The sequence below is a fragment of the Pongo abelii genome, chromosome 10, assembly GCF_028885655.2.
Source record: "Pongo abelii isolate AG06213 chromosome 10, NHGRI_mPonAbe1-v2.0_pri, whole genome shotgun sequence".
Taxonomy (NCBI): domain Eukaryota; kingdom Metazoa; phylum Chordata; class Mammalia; order Primates; family Hominidae; genus Pongo; species Pongo abelii.
In genome coordinates this window covers 86,589,756-86,614,051 of record NC_071995.2, presented here as the reverse complement: position 1 = coordinate 86,614,051, position 24,296 = coordinate 86,589,756, and the positions used below count along the sequence as shown (strand labels likewise).

Sequence of the window (24,296 nt, the reverse complement as noted above, 5' to 3'; positions counted from 1 at the left end):
AGTTCCAGACTCTCTATTTGGTTCTATTAAAAATATGTATCTTTCTCATAAATTTCTCATTTATATCCTGAATTGTTTTCCTAATTTCTTTGTATTGTTTTTTTTAGAATTCTCTTGCATTTCACTGCACTTCTGTAAAATTAATATTTTGAATTCTTTACTTGGGATTTTAATTTTTTTAAATTAAGATATATTTCTGATTAGAGCAAGATGATCCTCAGTAAAAAAAAAAAGAAAAAAAAATTTTTTTTTTTTAAAAAGTATCTATTTCTGGTAAATTATTCTGTTCCTTTGGAGGAGTCATATTTAATTGCTTTTTCATGATTTCTTCATCCTTATGTTGATATTTATGCATCTGGTGTGTGATGGATAATATTGAGTGTCAACTTGATTAGATTGAAGGATACAAAGTATTGATCTTGGGTGTGTCTGTGAGGGTGCAGGCAAAAAAGATTAATGTTTGAGTCAGTGGGCTGGTGAAGGCAGATCAATCCTTAATCTGGTGGGCACAATCTAATCAGCTGCCAGCAAATACAAAGCAGGCAGAAAAAGGTGAAAAGGAGAGACTGGCCTGGGCTCCCAGCCTGCATCTTTCTCCCATGCTGGATGCTTCCTGCTTTTAAATATCAGACTCCAAGTTCTTAAGTTTTGGGGCTTGGACTGGCTCTCCTTGCTCCTCAGCATGCAGACAGCCTATTGTGGGACCTTGTGATAGTGTAAGTTAATATTTAATAAACTCCCCTTTATATACATCTATATATACATTAAATATTAACTTACACCATATATATATATATATATATCCTATTAGTTCTGTCCCTCTAGAGAACCCTGACTAATACAGATTTTGGTGCCAGAAGTGGTTCTAGAGGAACAGAATATTAAAGATAGAGTTTTCTCATCGGCTTTGGGGTTTCAGGAGTTGGCTGCTTAATATGGTTAGACTCAAAAATGCTAAGGACTCTATTTCTAAGAGTATGGAGAACACAGATAGTCCTTGGCATGAACTGTTTAGAGAGTTGTGCAAAATAAATGCACTTGACCCTCCAGATTCACTGCTCACAAGAGGCAAGAAGTTTGTTGTCTATATACATAATATCTGTAACCATATGTGGAGAACCAAGGAACATAATGAAGCTGGTTGGTTGCTCCTAAGTTTAGTGGACAAAGTGATCAAAGAAAATGATGAACTCAGGGATTCTGTCTCCCAGCTTCAGAAGCAGATACTGAGCCTCAAATCTGCTAAGATTGCCCTGAGTGAGAGTCTTATCTCTTGTAGAGAAAGAGCTGAAATCGTAGAAAAACAGACACAAGCTCTTATCATGCGAGTGGGTGACCTGCAGTGAAAGATACATGCACAGCCTTGCCGGGTGTCCACTGTTAAAGTGAGGGCATTGATTGGAAAAGAATGGGACCCTGAAACTTGGAATGGAGATGTGTGGCAGGACCCTGATGATGAAGCTGGGGACATTGAGTTTATAAACACTGATGAACTTTTTTGCCAGAAGAAACAGCTTCCCCACCCCCAGTAGTGGTAACGTCCCCTCCCCAACCCATGCTGCTATTAGCCTTTCCACCTCTGTCTGAGGAGATAAACCCTGTGCTGCCTGAGGCAACAGTGATGACCTCCCTTAGGCAGTTGCCAAGCAAGGTAATGTTGAGTCCCCTCAGGAGCCACCCCCAACACCTCTGTTTGCTTCTAGACCTATAACTAGACTAAAGTCCTGGCAGGCCCCAGGAGGTGAGGTAGAAAGTGTGACCCATGAGGAGGTGTGTTGCACTTAAAAGAACTGTTTGAGTTCTCTAATTTATATAAACAGCAACCTGGAGAACAGGCATGGGAATGAATATTAAGAGTATGGGATAAAGGGGAAAGGAACATAGAGTTGGATCAGGCTGAATATATTGATTTGGGTCCACTAAATAGGGACTCTACTTTTAATGTTGCAGTTCAGGGAGTTAAAAAGGTTCTTCTAATAGTTTATTTGCTTGGTTAACTGAAATATGGATTAAATGATGGCCCACTGTAAGTGAGCTGGAAATGCCTGATCTCCCTTGGTTTAATGTAGAGGAAGGAATCAAAAGGCATAGGGAGATTAGGATGGTGGAATGGATTAGTCACTTTAGACCTACTCATCCCAGCTGGGAGGTTCCAGAAGATATACCTTTGACCAATGCCTTGTGAAATAGAGTTGTGAGAGCAGCACCTGCATCTTTGAAGAGCCCTATAATTACTCTTCTCTGTATGTCAGATCTAAGGGTGGGAACCACAGTCACTCAACTAAAAAATTTAAATACAATGAGAATAGTTGGATCCATAGGTGGTGGGGGCCAAGTGGAGGCACTCAACCGTCAAAGGCAAGGTGGGCATAGCTACTGTAATGGACAGCAGAGGCAAAGTGGTAATCAGAATATTCTGACTTGTGTAGAGCTCTGGCATTGGTGAATTAACCAGTGTTCCTAGAAGTGAAATAGATAGGAAGCCTACTGCATTCCTACTTAATTTATACAAGCAGAAAACTTCTAGGTCGAATGAACAAAAGACTACTTTGGATTATAAAAAGAGAGAATCACGGCCCCTCAATCAATTTCCAGACTTGAGCCAGTTTACAGACCCAGAACCCCTTGAATGAAGGCAAAACCGGGTCCCCTTGAGGGAGGACCCCACTACATTACTGATAATTTATGCAGTGAATCTTTCTCCCATTCTTCCCCAAGGAGACTTTTGGCCTTTTCCCAGGGTAAATGATCAAACATTTCAGGGACTACAGGACACTGGCTCTGACATACATATATCCTAGTAATTCTGTCCCTCTAGAGAACCCAGAATAATACAGGTGTAATAGTTGCTTCTTCCAAATTTGAGTTTACTTGTGTACAGGAGGAGGATGTTTTCCTGACATGTAACCTATGATGTTGGTTACGTAGGTGATATAGTTTGGTTGCTTGTCCTCTCCAAATCTCATATTAAAATGTAATCCCCAGTGTTGGAGGTGGGAATGACTTGGTGCTACCCTTGCTACAATGAATGAGTTCTTGCTCTGAGTTCACAGGAGATCTGGTTGTTTAAAAAAGTGTGGCACTTCCCCCTCTCTCTCTTGCTTCTGCTCTTGCCATGTGATGTGCCTGCTCACGTTTTACATTTTACCATTACTAAAATCTTTCTGAGGCTTCATCAGAAGCTGAGCAGATGCTGGCAGCACATTTCCTGTACAACCTGTAGAACTATAAGCCAATTAAACCTCTTTTCTTTATAAATTACCATGCCTCAGGTATTTGTAGCAATATGAAAACAGACTAATACAGTAAGGCACTTTGGCTTTGATCTTAAGTGCATGTATTAATGTAGTCTCTGAATGTTTTCTTTGGCTGCAAAGGGCATTAGTGGTGCCTGTGATTTTCTGTTTTTTAGGGTGCAGTTATTAGTGGAAGTTGTCCTGGGTACTGGGATGCCAGTTGTGCCAGTCTTCAGGCCCTAGTGGTGGCAGTGGTGGTCTGAGTATGACTAACTTTGTGCCCCAAGGTGGCATATACTGGCACCTGTGTTGGTGGTTATTGGCAGGCTGATTCTTTGGCTTCCAGGTGTCTTTCACAGATGCTTGTAGTGACAGTGGTTGACTGAGCAGGTGGGTGGGTTCTTGGGCCCCGAGGCATCCAATGTGGCATGGGCAATTACAGCAGCAGTGGTGAGATGATTCTCTGCAACCAGAGTGGTGTGCATTGATGTTGGTGTTGGCTGCAATGAGCTGCACAGGCCCATCTCCAGGCCTGCAGGTGGCATTTGCAGGTAGGTGACAGCTGAAGTGATAGTGGCCAGGAATTTAGGCCCATCCTCCAGTTCCTGGGAGAAGTGCTCAGATGCCCAAGTTGGTGGATTGGATTGTGCAATCTCCAGGACCCCAGGCTATGTGCTCTGTCTCAAAGTTTGGGTGAATATGGGCTGGGTGGGCTTGTGTTCAGTTCCCCCCAGTAGTTAGAGCAGGCACCAGTTGTAGTTGGTGGGGGCCTGATGATCCTCAGGCCCTTCCTGGAGTGTTTGAGTGAGGAGGCAGTCACTACCATGCAAATGGTAGAGAGGGTGTGGCCTCTTGATGGCCACAGCCTGGGTGGGCCTCAAGGTGAGAAAAATGCATCTCTATCATGCCCCATTCCCAGAGGGGCTCACCCCTCCAACCCTGGGGCTGGCAGCTCCTGTTAAGCTTGCACCCTAGCCCTGGCTGCAGAAACCCACATCCATCTTGTGACTAAGTCTCAGAGGCAGTTCACACCCAATTGCATCACAGTCTCAGTCCTGGAAGCACTCACTTCTGGCACCAGCAGCTACAGCCAACCCCTTGCTCACTTCTCAGCCCTGGCTGCACAAGCACTCCCAGATCATGCCCTAGTCTCAGCAGCAACAACCTAAATTTCCCTAACACCTCATTCCCGGTATGCTGTCCCAGGGGAATGTACAGTCTGCCAAATGCTAGGTTTGAAAATGGCACCTTGCTGTAGCCACTCAGGTCACAGAAAGGTTGTACTCAGTGTGAAATCCCTCCCTGGAGCAATCCTATCCTACAGTCATCTTCTGGCAGCTCGCTATGTTAGTTTCAGGGATAGGGAGGCTCAAGAGACTCTTCTGTGGCCAGGATTTTACTATTCTGCAGTGGGGATGTGGGCTGCTGGAAATCTCTCACTCACCCTTTGAGTTGGGAAGTTACTCCTGGCTAATCTGGGCTAAGCAGGCTACCTCCTTTCCTTCTTCCTTGCTTTCAGTGTTTCATGTCACTTCTCTGTTGAATTCCAGAGCTTTTTCTTGGATACTATATTTGAAGTCTGACTATCTATACACCATTTTGGTCTTCTAAGTGGAGAAGGTGAGTATGAAATGCTACCACTCAGCAATCTTGAAGCCCTCCTTTGACCCAAATACTGCTTTTGCCTTATTCTCTTCTTCTGGGACTTCATTTAAATGAGTGTTACACTATTTTACTTATCACATGTGTCTTTTACATTCTGTTCTTTTCTTTATGTTTCTTCTCTTTATATTTCAGCTGGTTGAGTTTGTATAGGTGTGTTTTTGAGTTTACTAATTCTATTTTTTGCTCTGTCCAGGCTTCTGTTAAGTCAGCCTAATTTCATATGTTTTTCAGTTCAAGAATGTACATTTGATTCATTCCTACAGATTTCAATTCTATACTAAAATTCTATATATTTCAATCCATTTTGTTCATGTTTTATAATATAGTTTGGATATTTGTTCCCCATATCTCATGTTGAAATATTATTCCCAGTGTTGGAGGTGGGCCTGGTGGAAGGTGATTTGGTCTAGGGGATGGATTTCTCATGAAAGTTGTAGCACAGTCCCCTTGGTGCTCTCTTCATGAGAGTGAATGAGTTCTCATGAGATCTGAATGTTAAAAATGTCTGGCGCTTCTCACCCTTTCTTGCTCCTACTGTCACCATGTGACACACCTGTTCCTGCTTCAATTTCCACCATGAGTAAAAGTGCCCTGAGGCCTCCACAGAAGCCAAGGAGATGCCACCACCATGTTTGCACAGCCTGAGGAACCATGAGCCAATTAAACCTATTTTTAAAATAAATTACCCAAGTCTCAGGTATTGCTTATAGCAATGTAAGAATGGCCTAATACAGAACATTGGTACTGAGGAGCAGAGCATTGCTCTAAAGATACCTGAAAATGTGGAGGCAACTTTGGAACTGGGTAACAAACAGTGTTTGGAGGACTCAGAAGAAGACAGGAAGATGGGGGAAAGTTTAGAACCTCCTAGAGACTGGTTAAATGGCTGTGACAAAAAATGCTTATAGTGATATGAACTGTGAAGTTCGGGCTGACAAAGTCTCAGATGGAAATGAGGAACTTATTGGGAAATGGGGCAAAGGTCACACATGTTATGCCTTAGCAAAGAGTTTGACTGCATTGTGTTCATGGCCTAGGAATCTGTGGAAGTTTGGAGTTAAGATTGAGGATTTAGGGTATCTGGTAGAAGAAAATTCGAACAGCAATGTGTTCGAGATTGACCTGGTTTCTTCTAATAGCCTAGCTCAGATAAGGGAGCCAAGAAATGGCTTAAGAGTTGGAAGTTACATTTACAGGGGGAGCAGAGCATAAAAGTTTTGAAAATTTGCAGCCTGGACAAGTGGCAGAGAAGGAAAAAGCATTATCAGAAGAGGAATACTTGCTAGAGAGATTTGCAGGACTAAAATACAACCAGGTGCTGGTAGCCAAGAAAATGGTGCTTGTAGCCATAAAAGCCAAAAAGGCCTTGAAGACATTTCAGAGATATATGAGGCAGCTCCTCCCATCACAGGCCCAAAGGCCTAGGAGGAAGATTTGGTTTACTGGGACAGGCCCAGGGCCTGCTGTCCTGTGCAGCTTCAGGGCACTGCTCCTCACATCTCGGCTGCTCCATCTCCAGCCACAGCTCAAGGGGGCCTAGCCATAGCTCCGGTCACCACTCTGGAGGGTATAAGCCATAAGTTTTAATAGCTTTCACGTGGTGTTAATTTAAACCTGTGAGCATGCGGAGTGCAAGGTAGGAGGATGCTTGGCAGTCTCCACCTAGATTTCAGAGAATGTATATATTAGTCTGTTCTCATGCTGCTGCTGAAGACATACCCAAGACTGGGCAATTTACAAGACAAAGAGGTTCAATGGACTTACAGTTCCACGTGGTGGGGGAGGCCTCACAATCATGGCAGAATGTGAAAGGCACATCTCACATGGCAGCAGATGAGAGAAGAGAGCTTGTGCAGGGAAACTCGCCTTGTATAATCATCAGATCTCATGAGACATATTCACTATCATGAGAATAGCAAAAGAAATACGTGCCCCCATGATTCAATTACCTCCCACAGGGTCCCTTCCACAACACTTGGGAATTCAAGATGAGATTTGGGTGGGGAGACAGTAAAATCATATCATTCCACCCCGGCCCCTCCCAAATCTCTTGTTCTCACATTTCAAAAGTAATCATGCCCTCCCAACAGTCCTCCAAAGTCTTAGCTCATTCCAGAATTACCTCAAAAGTCTGCAGTCCAAAGTCTTATCTGTGACAAGGCAAGTCTCTTCCACCTATGAGCCTGTAAAATCAAAAGCAAGTTAGTTACTTCCTAGATACAATGGGGTTACAGGCATTAGGTAAATACAGCCATTCCAAATGGGAGAAATTGGCCAAAACAAAGGGGCTAAAGGCCCCATGCAAGTCCAAAATCCAGCGGGGCAGTCAAATCTTAAAGTTCCAAAATTATATCCTTTGACTCCATGTCTCACATACAGGTCACACTGATTCCAGAGGTGGGTTCTCATGGTCCTGGGCAGCTCTGCCTCTGTGGCTTTTCGGGGTACAGCCTCCTTCCTGGCTGCTTTCATGGGCTGGTGTTGAGTGTCCACAGCTTTTTCAGGTGCACAATGCAAGCTGTTGGTAGATCTACCATTCTGGGTTCTGGAGGATGGTGGCCCTCTTCTCACAGCTCCACTAGGCAGTGCCCCAGTAGGGACTCTGTGTGGAGGCTCCAACCCCACATTTCCCTTCCGTCCTGCCCTAGCAGAGGTTCTCCATGAGGACCCTGCCCCAGCAGCAAACCTGCCTGGGCATCCAGGCATTTCCATACGTCTTCTGAAATCTACTCAGAGGTTCCCAAACCTTAATTCTTGACTTCTGTGTACCTGCAGACTGAACAACATGTGAAAGTTGCAAAGGCTTGGGGCTTGTAGCCTCTGAAGCCATGGCCCAAGCTGTACCTTGGTCCCTTTTAGTCATGGCTGGAGTGGCTGGAACACAGGACACCAAGTCCCTAGGCTACACACAGCACAGACACCCTGGGCTTGGCCCACTAAACCATTTTTTTTTTCCCTAGACCTTAAGGCCCATGATGGGAAGGGCTGCCATGAAGACCTCTGACATGTCCTGGAGACATTTTCCACATTGTCTTGGGGATTAATTTGGCTCCTAGTTACTTATGTAAATTTCTGCAGCTGGGTTGAATTTCTCCTTAGAAAATGGGATTTTCTTTTCTACTACATTGTCAGGCTGCAAATTTTGCAAACATGTATGCTCTTTTTCACTTTAAAAACTAAATGCCTTTAACAGCACACAAATCACCTCTTGAATGCTTTGCTGCTTAGAAATTTCTTCTGCCACATACCCCAAATCATCTTTCTCAACTTCAAAGTTCCACAGATCTAGGACAGGGGAAAATTGCCTCCAGTCTCTTTGCTAAAACATAACAAGAGTCACCTTTGCTCCAGTTCCCAACAAGTTCCTCATCTCCATCTGAGACCACTTCAGCCTGGATTTCATTGCTCATATCATCAGCATTTTGGTCAAAGCCATTCAACAAATCTCTAGGGAGTTCCAAACTTTCCCACATTTTCCTGTCTTCTGAGCCCTCCAAACTGTTCCAACCTCTGCCTGTTACTCAGTTCCAAAGTTGCTTCCACATCTTCAGGTATCTTTTTAGCAGCACCCCACTCTACTGGTACCAATTTACTGTATTAGTCTGTTTTCACACTGCTGATAAAGACGTACTCGAGACTGGGCAATTTACAAAAGAAAGAGGTTTAATGGACTTAGTTCCACGTGGCTGGGGAGGCCTCACAATCATGGTGGGAGATGAAAGGCCCATCTCACATGGTGGCAGACAAGAGAAGAGAGCTTGTTTAGGGAAACTTCTCCTTATATAATCATTAGGTCTCATGAAATGTATTCACTGTGATGAGAACAGCACAGGACAGACCTACCCGCATGATTCAATTACCTCCCAGACAAACCATATCAGTATGGAAAACCATGGGGTCCTGGCAGATGCCTGCTGCATGGGTGGAGCCCTCACAGAGAACTTCTACTAAGGTAGTGCAGAGGGGAAATGTGGGGTTGGAGGCCCTACCCAGAATTTTCACTTGGGACACTGCTTAGTGAAACTGTGGGAAGGGAAGAAGATCAGTGTCTTCCAGGCCTGAAATGGTTGATCCACTGGAGGCTTTCACCCTTCATTTGGAAAAGCCACAGACACTTGACTCCAACCCATGAGAGCAGCCTCAGGGGCTAAATCCTGCAAAGCTCTATTGGGTAGAGGTACCCAAGGTCTTGGGAGCCCACCTCTCATATCAGTGTGCCCTGGATACGAGACATGGAGTCAAAGGAGATTATGTTGGAGTTTTATGATTTAATGATGGGCCTGCTGGATTTCACAGTTGTGAGGGGCCTGTAGCTCCTTTCTTTTGGGCATTTTCTCCCTTTTGGAATGGGAATGTTTACCCAATGTCTGTATCCCCATTGTATCTTGGAAGTAAATAATTTGTTTTGATTTTACAGGCTCATAGGTAGAAGGGACTTGACCTGGAACTTTTGAGTTAATGCTGGAATGAGTTAAGACTTTTGTGGACTATTGGGGAGGCATGATTATATTTAGCAATGTGAGAAGAACATGAAATTTGGGGGGCCAGGGATGGATTGACATAATTTTGATATTTGTCCCCCCAAATCTCATGTTCAACTGTAATCTCTAATATGGGAGGTGACTGGACCATAAAGGTGAATTTCTTATTAATGGTTTAGCACCATCCACTTGGTGATCTCCTTACTAGTGAGTTATCATGATATTTAGTTGTTTAAAAAGTGTGTGGTTCTTCCCCCACTCCTATTGCTCCTGCTCTTGCCATGTGGTGTGCCTACTCCTGCTTCACCTTCTACCATAAGTAAAAGCTCCCTGAGCCCTCCATAGAAGCCAAGCAGATGCCAGCACCATGCTTATACAGCCTTCAAAACTGTGAGCCAATGTTACCTCTCTTTTAAAATAAATTACTCAGTCTGTTTTTTTTTCCACACCAATGTAAGAATGCCCTAATAGTCTTTTCTTTTTACTATATTTTAAAGTATTTGGTAACCTTAGTATTTATTTGGATAATTGGTATGTCTGCCGCTATTTTTCGTCTTATTAGTCATATTTTTCTGCATTTTTGGATATGTAACTCAAAATCAGATAAGTATATATGGGGTACAAGAGAGATCAGTTTTAGGTTTGATGCAGGCTCCCCTCTACAGGATTTTGTCACCAAAGCAAGGCAAAAATATGGGAGATTTTACTGTACTTTTACAGTCAAGCCCAACAATCTCCCGTGTCAATGGAGAACTCAGTATATATCTCATGGGATGAACAAGCCTGGTGTTTGGTCTCTTCTAGTTTTCAATATATAATGCCATTCCCACGTGATTGCTGCCAGTTTCTCTTTCTCCTGGTAAGTTTCCTCTGCTCAGGACAATCCAAAGTTTCATTCCATATGCAGAATTTGCGAATGCTCCAAAAGAAGAAATTAGCTGGAAATGGTGAATGGCTCTCCTTGTAAGGACTCTTCTCTCTGGATTTTAATTTTCATGGTTCTAATTGCTTTTATTCATAGCTCTCTAATACATTTTATTTTATTTCATTTTATTATTATTATTTTTGGAGACAGGGTCTCACTCTGTCACCTAGGCCGGAGTGCAGTGGCGCTATCTTAACTCACTGCGACCTCTGCCTCCCAGGTTCAAGTGATTCTTGTGCCTCAGCCTCCTGAGCAGCTGGAACTACATGCAGGCACCAACATGCCTGGCTAATTTTTGTATTTTTAGTAGAGACAGCGTTTCACTGTATTGGCTAGGCTGATCTCGAACTCCTGACCTCAAGCAATCCACCCTCCCCAGCCTCTCAAAGTGCTGGAATTACAGGTGTGAGCCACTGCACTTGGCTGTAACTCTCCAATATATTTTAAAATATGCCCTTTAATGTGTCTTTTAAAAAAATAGTTGTAGCTGTGAGAATTTTGGCATGCCATGACCAACTATATCCTCCCTGAAGAAGTTCTCCTCCACTCTTTTGGTATTGATTTCTAGTTTTGTTGTATTATGGTCACAGTATTCTGGAATTTACTAAGGTTTCTTTTGTGGTCTAATACTTAGTCTACTTCTCCTATAAGTATTAAGAAATAAGGCATAATCTCTGTGTCAATTGTAAAATTACATACAAATTTTATATTCAAACTTACCACTATTTATTGTTTAAGCCTTAGGACACCTGATTTTTCTTTCTGCTTGATCCATTAGTTTCTTCGAGGGTTTTGTTAAAATCTCCAGCTACATTTTTTGATTTATCTGCTGTCTTGTACTATTGTCTATTGTTGCTTGATCTATTTTTAGATTGTATTTTTAGATTGTATCATTAGGTGGCATATGTATTTATGATAAACATATCTTCTTGTTCTATTATTCCACCAGTACACATTATTCATTTTTCCCTTATTCCTTTTCTTCCCTTTAGCTTTAAGTTCTATCTTGCCATGTATTAAAATTCCTATACTAGCTTGCTTTTGGTTCATATTTCCTGTTAGATTGTCATGCTTTTATTCTTTAACTTCTCTATATCAAGTGTGTTTTGAGACAGCATATTGTTGAAGATTTATAACACATTTATAATTAAATGTTATATATTTAAATATTCAAGCATAAACATCAAGAGCCTCTTTTTGTTATTTAACCCGTTTATTCACTGTAATTATTGCTATATTAATTAAGTCTAACAGCTTCTGTAGTACTGCATTTTTAAATTTTCCCTTCTCCCATTATATTCCATCAGAATTTTCTTCTGATGGTTTAAAAGTTCTAGATCTTTTTTTTCTTTTTTTTGAGACGAAGTCTCTCTTGGTCACCCAGGCTAGAGTGCAGTGGTGCAATCTCAGCTCACTGCAACTTCCACCTCCCAGGTTCAAGTGATACTCCTGCGTCAGCCTCCCAAGTAGCTGGAACTATAGGCATGCACCATCACGCCTGGCTAATTTTTGTTATTTTTAGTAGAGATGGGGTTTCACCATGTTGGCCAGGCTGGTCTCGAACTCCTGACCTCAAGTGATCTGCCCACCTCGACCTCCCAAAGTGCTGGGATCATAGGCCATGAGGTGTAGAGTCTTTATGTATTTTTGTAGTATGGGCTTAGGCCCATAATCATGCTTATTTGCCCTTAAATTTTGTCATTGTTTTGAGTAGGTAAACCATTGGCAAGCTTTTATAATCCTTTGGTCTCTCCTCTACGTCTCTTCCCTGCTTCACATTGTACATACTTTTTTTTCTTTCTTATAGTAAACTTTTTATCCACTGGCCATGCATTTGGAAGAGGATGGGGGCAATGAATGCCTGAGAATATAATGTTTAGTAAACCATTGGGTTCATAGTTCTGGGTCTTGGAGAAAATCTGGGCTAGAGATCTGGAATATATACAGCTGAAACTACTGCTCCACAGAAAGAGAAAAAGAGTGGAAAAAGAACACTAGTATTCACTAGTATTTAAGTGATAGGCAAAGAAAAAGAAGTCTGCAGTGAAAACTATACATCACTGAAGCAAATAGTCACAAAGGAAACCATGTTAAAAACTTCCATGCTATCCACTGCCCAGGACTTTTACACATATCACTGTTAAAACTAGATCTGATTCTGCTAACAATCTGGTTACTCAATTCCACTCTCAAAGGTCAGTAACCTGGCCTGTCAGGGCCAATCCAAAACAGTTACCTGTTAAGAAGTGTTTGTTGCAGTTAGAAAGCTTTTTGAGACCTAATTTAGTTAGAAAGCAAGAATGGTAGAGAAACGCCACATCCCTGAAACCCATTCTACTGCCTGAAACTTTACAAAGAAAGTGGTTCACTTGACTTAACCTTTGATATGGCTAATAAGATTCACCCATCATTTATACTTTAGTATGGGTTTGTTTAGTCAGTGTATGGTCCCAATATCTGAAACTAAACCATGGAGGCAAGAAATAAAGACAAAATTTTGACCATGCAAGTCTTTAAGAAAGGGCAAACTAGAATGGTTTTTTGAGGGTTATTTTATTTAAGGCAGAAACATGAAAGCATCACGTTACGTGCTACTTGATGGAAATATGCTATCCATTGAGTCACGGAAATGTTGACGAAGAAAGTGAGTTACAAAGAACATGAATTTGCCTGGATCCAGTTTTCAGACTTTATCTTTCATTTTATGCTACCTCCCTGATGGCAGTGAACAGCACAAGGTAGTGCAATTTTAAGGTGTCTCAGTTATGCATTTTAGCTTCATCCTAAGTATAATTTATTTTAGGCTATCTATGTACTTGTTAGCATAGATAGCTAAGGAACAAGCATTACTATTAGATTTCTAATCATTTGCTTGTTATCCTGTCACTGACATTACAGCTACTAGCTCAAATACAAATTAAGTCATATGCATCAAATCCAAGACTTTAAGCCTTGTGTTTATACTAATAACTAATATTTATTATTTGCTATGTGCTAGAAACTCTAAGCAATTTAAATATATTAATATATACAATATATCATATAAATATATAAATCCTCTTCACAACTTTAAGAGGAAAATGTTTTTCCCAACTTGTAGATGAAGAAACTGAGGACATATAGGTAGAACAATTTCCTCTAAGTTATGCCAGAGGCAATACCAGGCACATATAGAAATGAAATTCGTATAAAATTCCAAGTCTGAGTTGTTTCCTTTTCTTAATTTGGTGGCTGTCACTCATGTTTGAAAATGTATAACTCTCAGAAACTTATTTAATGTCTTTCTCAGATCACTGCTAATAAATTACATCAGCTCTTCTTCATAAAAGAAGAAATCTCTATATACAATGTTGTATTTTTTTTTAACACTAAAAGGCAAGCCAGGTTATGGTTTTAAGAAGTACCCAATTTAATAATGAATACTTAGAAATATGGTACACAGATACCATAGTAATATAAAATGCATACAATTTTAAATTATTTTCTTATAAACTCTCTACATGAATGGCTGACGGCTTCCAACAGATAAACTTTTGGACAAAGGTACAAGATATTTTTGGGCATTCATTTTAAATACCATCTAGTTATCCAATTAGAAGGTTTCTAAAAAAATAAATATGACAAATATATGGATTTCTGAAGTACAAATTGACATACAAATCTATATATTTTCTTAATACTTTTCATTAAAGCATCTTTAAAGAAGCATTCTGTAACATGAAGTTGAGAGTTCAAATTAGATGTAATGAAAAGGCATGAGGTTTTATTAGAACTGTGTAATTCACATACCAAATTTTTACATAAAAGAAGTAAACACAAAATTGAAAAGCAAAATACGTTATTTTACTCTCCAAGTTACCAATTTCAGAAAACTACTCACTGGAAAAATTAATATTCCCAATTCTGAATGTTAATAAGAAAACATGTAGGTGCAATTCCAGAAACTTAACTCTACCTTCTAAGAAGCAGTGAAGGAGTAAGGTAACACTGCCCCTTGGGGATTGTCAAAGCTTTTCTAGAACTGCTGGAGAGCTCATTCTCTTTTGAGACAGTGAGAATTAAAACTCTATCCATTCACCAGCATACAAACCTGTGATACGCTTTCTTTTCCAAACTTACTTACATATGATCAGAACTCTGAACCACAGGTTAGTGAACTGACCTTAAATGTGCCCACCTCCTCCATCTCACTGAACATGCAGCTCCAGAGGAAAAAAAAAAAAAAATCCATTATCTTTTCTCACCTGAGCAGTTTGAATGAAATATCTATTTTGAAGTTATAGAGAAGAAATAATAATCTTACACAAGGGCTAGTTTGATGGAACTTAAGCTCTTAAATTTCATGTAATAAATGCTAGTTATTAGAAGAATATGTTCTTTAGTGGAATTTAAACCATCAAAACTTAACTGGGTACATTACTAGTTTTAAAAGTTAACATGGGAGAAATAAAAGGATTTTCCTGAACTAATTTAGAGCAGTGGTCTTCAACTCTGACTACAAATTAGAATCACTCAAAGAGCTTTTGGAAAAACAAGTATGGCACCATCTTCCAGAAATTTAGACTTAATTGTTATGAGGTGGATTCCATATTAAAAGTCCTCAGATGATTCTAATATGAAGTGAGGGTTGAAAACCACTGATTTAAAACGATTATTAAATTATTAATTAATTACTTATGGTGGTCTTGATTTAAATAAATTATTTAAAATTCAAATACATGAGCACTTTTTATGTAATAGGCACAGTTCTAATAATAAGGTAATTTTTTAATAAAAATCATTGGATAACATTGATACATTTTATCATTTGAATTATATAAATTTATTAAAATATTACTCAAACTTCTATTATAGTCTGCTGTCACAAAAGATTTCCTTTTACTTTTCTGAACTACCCTCCACTTGATAGTATGGCAAAAGAGATCACACTCAGAAACTTTTCCTTAAGATACATGGAGAGAGCATAAGAATTTTAAGATTTCATTTTCAAGTCATAGTACATGAGGTATTCTCCATTTTTTATCTGGAGTCACAAGCCATAACCTAAGAATTGAAATTAGGCATTGTTTGGATGCTTAACAGAATCTCCTAGATCAAGACCAACTCCCACTGGTATCAGTGCTTGCTTTAAACTACCTAAAAAAAAAAAAAATCTATGGCAGATCCTTAGGGAACCTAGTAAGAGTGGGTCTTTCAATGCAGACCTTGTATCTTATGACCTATTTATAAAACAATTCTTAAAAAAATTACAGGATATGGTTTTTGAAACATATATAATTAGAAATTAGTTATCTCAAAGGAACTAAAAAATATATAGTTTTGAAATACTACATAATTAGAAATTACAATCCCAGGATGATAGCCAGAGCTTTCATATTTTAAATTAGAACCAACTTTTTAAGGTATTATAAAGCTCATTTAAAATGTATTTTAATTCAAGAAAAAAAAATCAGGTTTAAATTAGTAAGTTTAATTTGTAACTACTTTTTAACCTATTTTTCAGGTTTAAATTTGCCCAAACCAACTGAAAAATTTATTAATACTATAGTAGGCTAATTATCTTTTATATCCAGACATTAGGCCAAAAATGATACAATTCTGGTTAAACCATAATATATGCATATATAGGAAAATGCAATAGTAACTTGTTTTCCATACTTGATGATTAAAATAGCTTCAAATATTTTATGAAAGCTCAGTAGTCAAAATAAATATTTAATAAAAAGATATACCATAACAAAATATCAAGAAGTTAGTGTTTGAAAATAAACTGTCACATTGTTTTGCTTTCAGTCAAGCAGAACTGAATTCAGTGGCTTAAGGTATCTAAGAATAATTAAATTGTGACTTTGGAAACAAAAAAATTAAAATCCAGGTTAAGACTACAGAACTAACACAAAGATGAAAGAGAAGTTTACTACGTTATAACTCAAAAGTTTAGAGTTACTGGGACTTCTCAATGACTACGATCTAAGAAACATGAATAATTTGGGGAGTAAAAGTAAAAAAAAAAAAATCACAATTATGTGATTCATGTTGTGACACTCTCAATAAGTAAAATCAAACAACAAAAAATACAGTATATATGAGCACCATTAAAAATGTGTATGTAGCTATACATGTGTCAAACTTTACCTGCTTAAAAATTGCATTTAAAGTTAAAAACAAGTATACAATTATGAAAATACATTCTCAAGCTAACATGTCATGACTTATTTTAAAATGTTTCATCAAGCATTCCTTCTAAAACTCAACTAAGGAACACAGCATAAAAAAAGCCAGTATTCTTTTGTAGTGCAAATCCCTTGATTAAACAGAATTACTTAAGTGTTTTCAAATCATAGTTAGATTCTAAGAGGTGCAAGAAAAATGAAGTAGGCAAATAAATGGGAATTAACAGAATAAACCAGCACATGTTGGATTTGTCCCCAGCACATGTTGGATTTGTCCTCAAGGGATTATCACAGGCCTCAAAATTATTTTTAATTGAGAGCAGTAAAGATTACATTGCCAGAAACACCTTCTTTCTATAATAAAAGTTGTAAATTTGTCACTTTCACTGTAATATTTCTGCTATATTCACCCACACTCTGAAAATAGCGATACATAATATACATCCTGGGATAATACAGGTCTTTAATGAAAATCTTATTTTGATCCTACTTCAAGGCAGCTCATGATTGACCATTAGGAACCCTTGAACTTTTTTTCAAAGCTCCCAGTAAAAGCAATCACATGATACGGATTGATGTTCTTTGATACCGTTGTCACGATAAATGTTAATGCTATTCACCATTTAAAATACGTTCAATCTCTTCTAGTCTTTTTAAAGCAGCAACTCTTTTCTTCTCAATTTCTTTGATGTCTTTTGTTGTTCTGTGGGGGGTCTCTTCGTCTCCATTTTTTCCTAATTGTTTGTTGGATTTAGACTGACTTTTATTATCACTTGTTTTTACTATTTGTGTTTGTCTGGATTCACCTCTAATTTCTTTCACACTTTCAGTTGGAATTTTCTTTCCTTCCACACTTGAAATCTTACTGGTTGGGAATATTGGCTCTATAAAACTAGATGAGGAAATCTTATCCCTGACTATATTCAAATGGCGCTGAATATATTCTTCATGTGGTGCTAATGCCAATGTTTCAAGAAGACATCTTTCAGCTTTTAATAAGTCTTTTTCTTCAAAATAAACAACACAAAGATTGTGTTTTCCTTGCACATTGCTTGGATCCATCTCCAAAATCCTTTCAAAACATTTTTTTGCTCCTAGTATATCTTTCTTTTGATTCATCAGAATGTCTCCTTTTAAAATGAGGCCCTTGATATGATCAGGGTAGTATCTGAGTAACTCTTCCAAAATTGGCAAAGCCTTTAATTCCTTTGCAGTCTGGGAATACAGGAGAGCCAGATTAAACAAAGCACTTCGGAAGTCGGCTTGTAACTTTATGGCTTTCTTCATCCAAATCTCTGCTTCATTGTCCTTTTTGTCATCCATGGCAAGCATTCCCAAATTGAAATAGCCATTAGCATCTAGTGGCTCTTCATTTATATAACTTAGAAGTCGTTTTCTAGCTTCAGGTCTGAGTTTAACCTCACCTAGAAAGTTTTTTTAAAGAAAAAATATATTGTTAGTAAAATAATTAAACGTGAGGAACAAAGCCATTTTCAAATACTTAGATTACAAAAAGACAGCTTCAAAACAACTAATTTCCATAGTTAAAAAAAGTAGAAAGCAAAAATCTCGAAGTCTTCATAGGAAAAGCAAAATATTTGAAACAGTAAAAAGATAGCTTATTTCTTTTCCTTTAAAGCAGTAACAGTGCTTCAGAAACCAAAAAGAGAGAAATGTCTCTTATAATTTAGAATTTAATTGGAAATAGAAGGAAAATAGAGAATTCAGAAAAAGAAGCATGGGATTTGCCAACAAAGACATGTATTCAATCTTGATTCTGATAACATTATGACTTTATACACTGAACATGTTATTTAACTTCTCTGGGTTAACTGAGTTTTCTAATAATTATATGATGTATATCAAAAAAATGTTCAGCAAATAGTAACTATTACTGGCTAGAAAAAAGCTTCAGAATTACTATATCACATTTTAAAAAATGTTACTTCAAAGTTTTAGGAATGTTTCGAGGACAAAAACATACCATTAAATATAGGGCTATAAAATTTGGATTTAGGAAACCATGTATCTTCTTTTTTTTTGAGACAGGGTCTCACTATGTCACTCGCGCTGGAGGGCAGTACTGTGTCCATAGGTCACTGTAACCTCAAACTCCTGGGCTCAAGCAATCCTCCCACCTTGGCTTCCCGAGTAGCTGGGACTACAGGCATGTGCCATCATTCCTTGCTGATTTTAAAATTTTTTGTGGAGACAGAGTTTTACTATGTTGCCCAGGCTATTCTCAAACTCTTGGCCTCTAGTGATCCTCCCACCTTAGCCTCCCAAAGTGTTGGGATTACAGGCATCAGCCACTGCCTGGCAGGAAACAAATCTCCATTGAGATAACTTCTATTGCAAAAAAAAAAAAAAATGTTCAAGTTCTACAGTTACAAACCTTATAGTACAGTCTTGTGTCGAATAATGAGCATCCTTCATGATTATCAAGGTAGAAAACCTTACAAAAATATTAGCTTTTCTCCAAATTTATACTTTTTTGGACACCAGGCATAAAGACTTCTCTCTATTCTTCTATTTGGCAACATGATGGATAAAGAAAATTTGAAAATAAATCAAGAGGCTTCAGTTCTTATCTTGGGTTAGCTATTTAGCCATATGACTTTGGGGCAGTCATAAAATCTATTTGGTTTTCACTCTACTAAATAGAAGACTGGCAAATGCAAACTCAAAGGTCCTCTTTAGCTCTAAAATACTGTGACTTTATGATTCTTTCATATTTTACAAAAGTTTTATGAAATGTATCTAAGAAATAACTAAACATTATAATAAAGAGATTTTTCTAATTTAAAAATTAAAAAGATTATGAATCATATACACTATCTTATGAGGCAGAACTGAAATTCCTATATAAAATATGGATGAAGGATCCAGATTTATTGTGGTTAATAATTTAGTTTTGCTAAATTATAGGAAATATAAAAAATTACAACAATATCTCAGAAAACGTAGTAAAACGATATAAAATGGTGCCAGAAGTATTCACTCTTATGAATCAAAAGAAAATAAAATGCTATTTTTTTGAAAACATATGCTCTTTGCTCCTCACAGCCAATTATGTAAAAAATTTCACAAGTTCATATTATTTGGAGAGTTTATATATAAAATAAATTACATTATGTTTATGTATATAAAATGACAAAATAGTTAATGTTGCTTAATAGACTGCCTGAAAAATTAGTCTTAACACATGCCAGAAGAATTAAAAATCAGTATTATCATATGTTAGAATGCATGTTACTTGAAAACAGTTTACTTCAAGTATTTTAAATATTCTTTCTATAAATCAGTTAAGCACAGTATTGCTATAAACTGTCAATATATAAAGTGTTTGCTATGGGTAATAAAGTTAAATTAAGGTCTTATATTATAAACTACAATTTGTATAAACAGAAATATTTTGAGAAAACATACCTGATTCTTGCATTACTATAGCAGAGTTGAATAATGCTAGTTTATGCTTTGGATTTAGTTCCAGAGCACGATTAAAGTTTTTTAGGGCTTCATTTGGTTCTTTAAGTTCAATATGTACAATTGCCAAGTTGTACCAAAGATCTGCATTATTTCTGTCCAGCTCTAGTGCTTTAAGATATGCTTCCTTTGCTTTAAGAGGTTTATTCATTTTTAAAAGCAATTCTCCTCTGTGGAAAAATCAAACACAAGCTTTACTTACAACATTACCATCTCAGTTTGTAGATACAATTTTTGCCAAGTTTTAAGCCTTTCCACATACAACTTTTTTTTCTCTTAACTCAGACTCTTAAAAAACTCTCTTTCAAAAACAACTCTTTGAAACTGTCCTCAAATCTGAACTCCTTAGTTCAGTATATTTGGCTTGATATATTTTCAAATATTATTTAAGAAGAAAAAAATTATGCCTGATTTCAGAGGGCAACCTATCAGGAGGAATCCAGCAAGGAGGACAGAGAAAATATATTCTTTGACTTTATCTTAAAAGGAGACAGACTAAATTGCATCAGAAAAAGGGCAGCAAGCCAGAGTGAGAGATTAATGAATTTGTCAGGTGACAAAATAACAGCATTAGAAGAAAAAAATGACATATAGTAGTGGTAAGAGAAATTCCAATATTTGAATGTATAATAGAAGGCTCACTATGCAAAAAACCAAAATATTAAAAATCTGTAACCCCTTCTTATATTAATTTAGTCCTCATCAATGTCTTCTTTTATTATTATTATACTTTAAGTTTTAGGGTACATGTGCACAATGTGCAGGTTAGTTACATATGTATACATGTGCCATGCTGGTGTGCTGCACTCATTAACTCGTCATTTAGCATTAGGTATATCTCCTAATGCTATCCCTCCCCCCTCCCCCCACCCCAAAACAGTCTCCAGAGTGTGATGTTCCCCTTCCTGTGTCGGGAATTGAACAATCAATGTCTTCTTATAATATGACCATTCTTAAAAAAAAAAAAAAAAAAAAAGAAAGAAAAAAGCTGGGCATAGTGGCTCGTTCCTGTAATCCCAGCACTTTGGGAGGCTGAGGTGGGCGGATCACTTGAGGTCAGGAGTTGGAGACCAGCTGACCAACATGGCAAAACTCTGCCTCTACTAAAAATACAGAAATTTGCCAGGCATGGTGGCATGTGCCTGTAGTCCCAGCTAATAGTGAGGCTGAGGCACAAGAATTACTTGAACCCAGGAGGCAGAGGTAGCAGTGAGCCAAGATCACACCACTGCATTCCGGCCTGGGTAACAAATCGAGACTCTGTCACAAACAAACAAACAAACAAACAGAAAAAGGACTAAAAAAAAGCTGAACAGGTAGAGTGGGAGGGATTAATCTGACCTGTAGATAACTTTGAGGAGCACACTTAGAATTGAGGACCAGTTAAGAAACCATTGTATAAATCTTTCTAGTGTGGTTCTATTTTCTGTTAGAAAATTTTAAAAAGTAATTTTGCTTAAAGAATTATTTTTACATATGTACAAATAATATTTAAGTAGCGATATGAAAGTTCTTATAATACTACTCTTTCCTATAGTATCAGCACAGAAATAAAATAAAAGGAACAACAATTAATATTCTCATTAAAACCACTTCTAGAATGAATGTTTGTCCAAAATATTATTTTTTTAATGTAGAGATTGTTGAATAGTTCTCTATGGATTAATACATGACTGGTGTTATTTATAGATACAACCCTGCTAATAAACTCAATGGGCACGGCGGAACAAAGACAACACCATCTTACAAACAGATTTTATCTCAAAAACTTAAATTCAGAATGTACTTTCCCTAAAGAAAAAAATCTCTCCCTCTCCCTCTCCCTCTCCCTCTCCCTCTCCCTCTCCCTCTCCCTCTCCCTCTCCCTCTCCCTCTCCCTCTCCCTCTCCCTCTCCCTCTCCCTCTCCCTCTCCCTCTCCCTCTCCCTCTCCCTCTCCCTCTCCCTCTCCCTCTCCCTCTCCCTCTCCCTCTCCCTCTCCCTCTCCCTCTCCCTCTCCCTCTCCCTCTCCCTCTCCCTCTCCCTCTCCCTCTCCCTCTCCCTCTCCCTCTCCCTCTCCCTCTCCCTCTCCCTCTCCCTCTCCCTCTCCCTCTCCCTCTCCCTCTCCCTCTCCCTCTCCCTCTCCCTCTCCCTCTCCCTCTCCCTCTCCCTCTCCCTCTCCCTCTCCCTCTCCCTCTCCCTCTCCCTCTCCCTCTCCCTCTCCCTCTCCCTCTCCCTCTCCCTCTCCCTCTCCCTCTCCCTCTCCCTCTCCCTCTCCCTCTCCCTCTCCCTCTCCCTCTCTTCGGTCTCCCGCTGTTACCGAAGCTGGACTGTACTGCCATGATCCGGCTCGCTGCAACCTCCCTGCCTCGGGCTCCGGTGACTCTCCTGCCTCGGCCTGCCGAGTGCCTGGGATTGCAGGCGCGCGCCGCCACGCCTGAATGGTTTTTGTATTTTTGGTGGAGACGGGGTTTCGCCGTGTTGACCGGGCTGGTCTCCAGCTCCTGGCCTCGAGTGATCTGCCTGCCTCGGCCTCCCGAGGTGCTGGGATTGCGGACGGAGTCTCGCTAACTCAATGCTCAATGGTGCTCAGGCTGGAGTGCAGTGGTGTGATCTCGGCTCGCTGCAACCTCCACCTACCAGCCTCTTGCCTTGGCCTCTTAAAGTGCTAAGATTACAGCCTCTGCCCCGCCGCCACCCCGTCTAGAAAGTGAGGAGCATCTCTGCCTGGCCGCCCATCGTCTGGGATGTGAGGAACCCCTCTGCCCGGCCGCCCTATCTGGGAAGTGAGGAGCGCCTCTGCCCGGCCGCCCATCGTCTGGGATGTGAGGAGCGCCTCTGCCCGGCTGCCACCCCGTCTGGGAGGAAGGGAGGAGCGCCTCTGCCCGGCTGCCCCGTCTGGGAGATGAGGAGCACCTCTGCCCGGCCGCCCCGTCTGGGAGGTGAGGAGCGCCTCTGCCTGGCCACCCCTTCTGGGAGGTGAGGAGCGCCTCTGCCCGGCCGCCACCCCGTCTGGGAGGAAGTGAGGAGTGCCTCTGCCCGGCCGCCCCGTCTGGGAGGTGAGGAGTGCCTCTGCCCGGCCGCCACCCCGTCTGGGAGGAAGTGAGGAGCACCTCTGCCCGGCTGCCCCGTCTGGGAGATGAGGAGCACCTCTGCCCGGCCGCCCCGTCTGGGAGGTGAGGAGCGCCTCTGCCTGGCCGCCACCCCGTCTGGGAGGAAGTGAGGAGCGCCTCTGCCCGGTTGCCCCATCTGGGAGGTGAGGAGCGCCTCTGCCTGGCCGCCACCCTGTCTGGGAAGTGAGGAGCACCTCTGCCCGGCTGCCACCCCATATGGGAAGTGAGGAGCGCCTCTGCCCAGCCGCCCCTTCTGGGAGGTGAGGAGCGCCTCTGCCCAGCCGCCCCGTCTGGGAGGTGAGGAGCGCCTCTGCCCGGCCGCCCCGTCTGGGAGGTGAGGAGCGCCTCTGCCCGGCCGCCACCCCGTCTGGGAGGAAGTGAGGAGCACCTCTGCCCAGCTGCCACATCTGGGAAGTGAGGAGCGCCTCTGCCTGGCTGCCACCCCCTATGGGAAGTGAGGAGCGCCTCTGCCCGGCCGCCCACTCTGGGAAGTGAGGAGCGCCTCTGCCTGGCCGCCCACTCTGGGAGGTGAGGAGCGCCTCTGCCTGGCCACTCCGTCTGGGAAGGGAGGAGCGCCTCTGCCCGGCCACCCCGTCTGGGAGGTGAGGAGCGCCTCTGCCCGGCCGCCACCCCGTCTGGGAGGAAGTGAGGAGCACCTCTGCCCGGCCGCCCCGTCTGGGAAGTGAGGAGCGCCTCTGCCCGGCCGCCACCCCATCTGGGAGGAAGTGAGGAGCGCCTCTGCCCGGCTGCCCCATCTGGGAAGTGAGGAGCGCCTCTGCCCGGCTGCCACCCCGTATGGGAAGTGAGGAGCGCCTCTGTCCGGACGCCCCGTCTGGGAGGTGAGGAGTGCCTCTGCCCGGCCGTCACCCCGTCTGGGGGGAAGTGAGGAACACCTCTGTCCGGCCGCCCCGTCTGGGAGATGAGGAGCACCTCTGCCCGGCCGCCCCGTCTGGGAGGAGGTGAGGAGCGCCTCTGCCCGGCCGCCCAGTCTGGGAAGTGAGGAGCGCCTCTGCCCGGCCGCCCAGTCTGGGAAGTGAGGAGCGCCTCTGCCCGGCCGCCCAGTCTGGGAAGTGAGGAGCGCCTCTGCCTGGCCGCCACCCCGTCTGGGAGGAAGTGAGGAGCACCTCTGCCCAGCTGCCCCATCTGGGAAGTGAGGAGCGCCTCTGCCCGGCTGCCACCCCGTATGGGAAGTGAGGAGCGCCTCTGTCTGGCCGCCCCGTCTGGGAGGTGAGGAGTGCCT

General features: G+C 41.1%; 1 protein-coding gene across 2 annotated transcripts in view; it reads right to left on the bottom strand.

Annotated features, from left to right (window-relative positions):
- Nucleotides 1–13,692: 13,692 nt before the first annotated feature.
- TMTC3 (transmembrane O-mannosyltransferase targeting cadherins 3) overlaps nt 13,693–24,296 on the bottom strand; it is a 61,027-nt gene continuing 50,423 nt past the window's right edge. For both annotated transcript variants that reach the window (XM_024257295.3, XM_024257296.3), the window contains exons 13-14: nt 19,910–20,136; nt 13,693–17,904 (exon numbers count right to left, since the gene is read on the bottom strand). In XM_024257295.3, the coding sequence (XP_024113063.2) occupies nt 17,093–17,904; nt 19,910–20,136 (1,039 nt within the window). In that variant the 3' untranslated portion in view covers nt 13,693–17,092. The remainder of the gene's footprint in view (nt 17,905–19,909; nt 20,137–24,296) is intronic.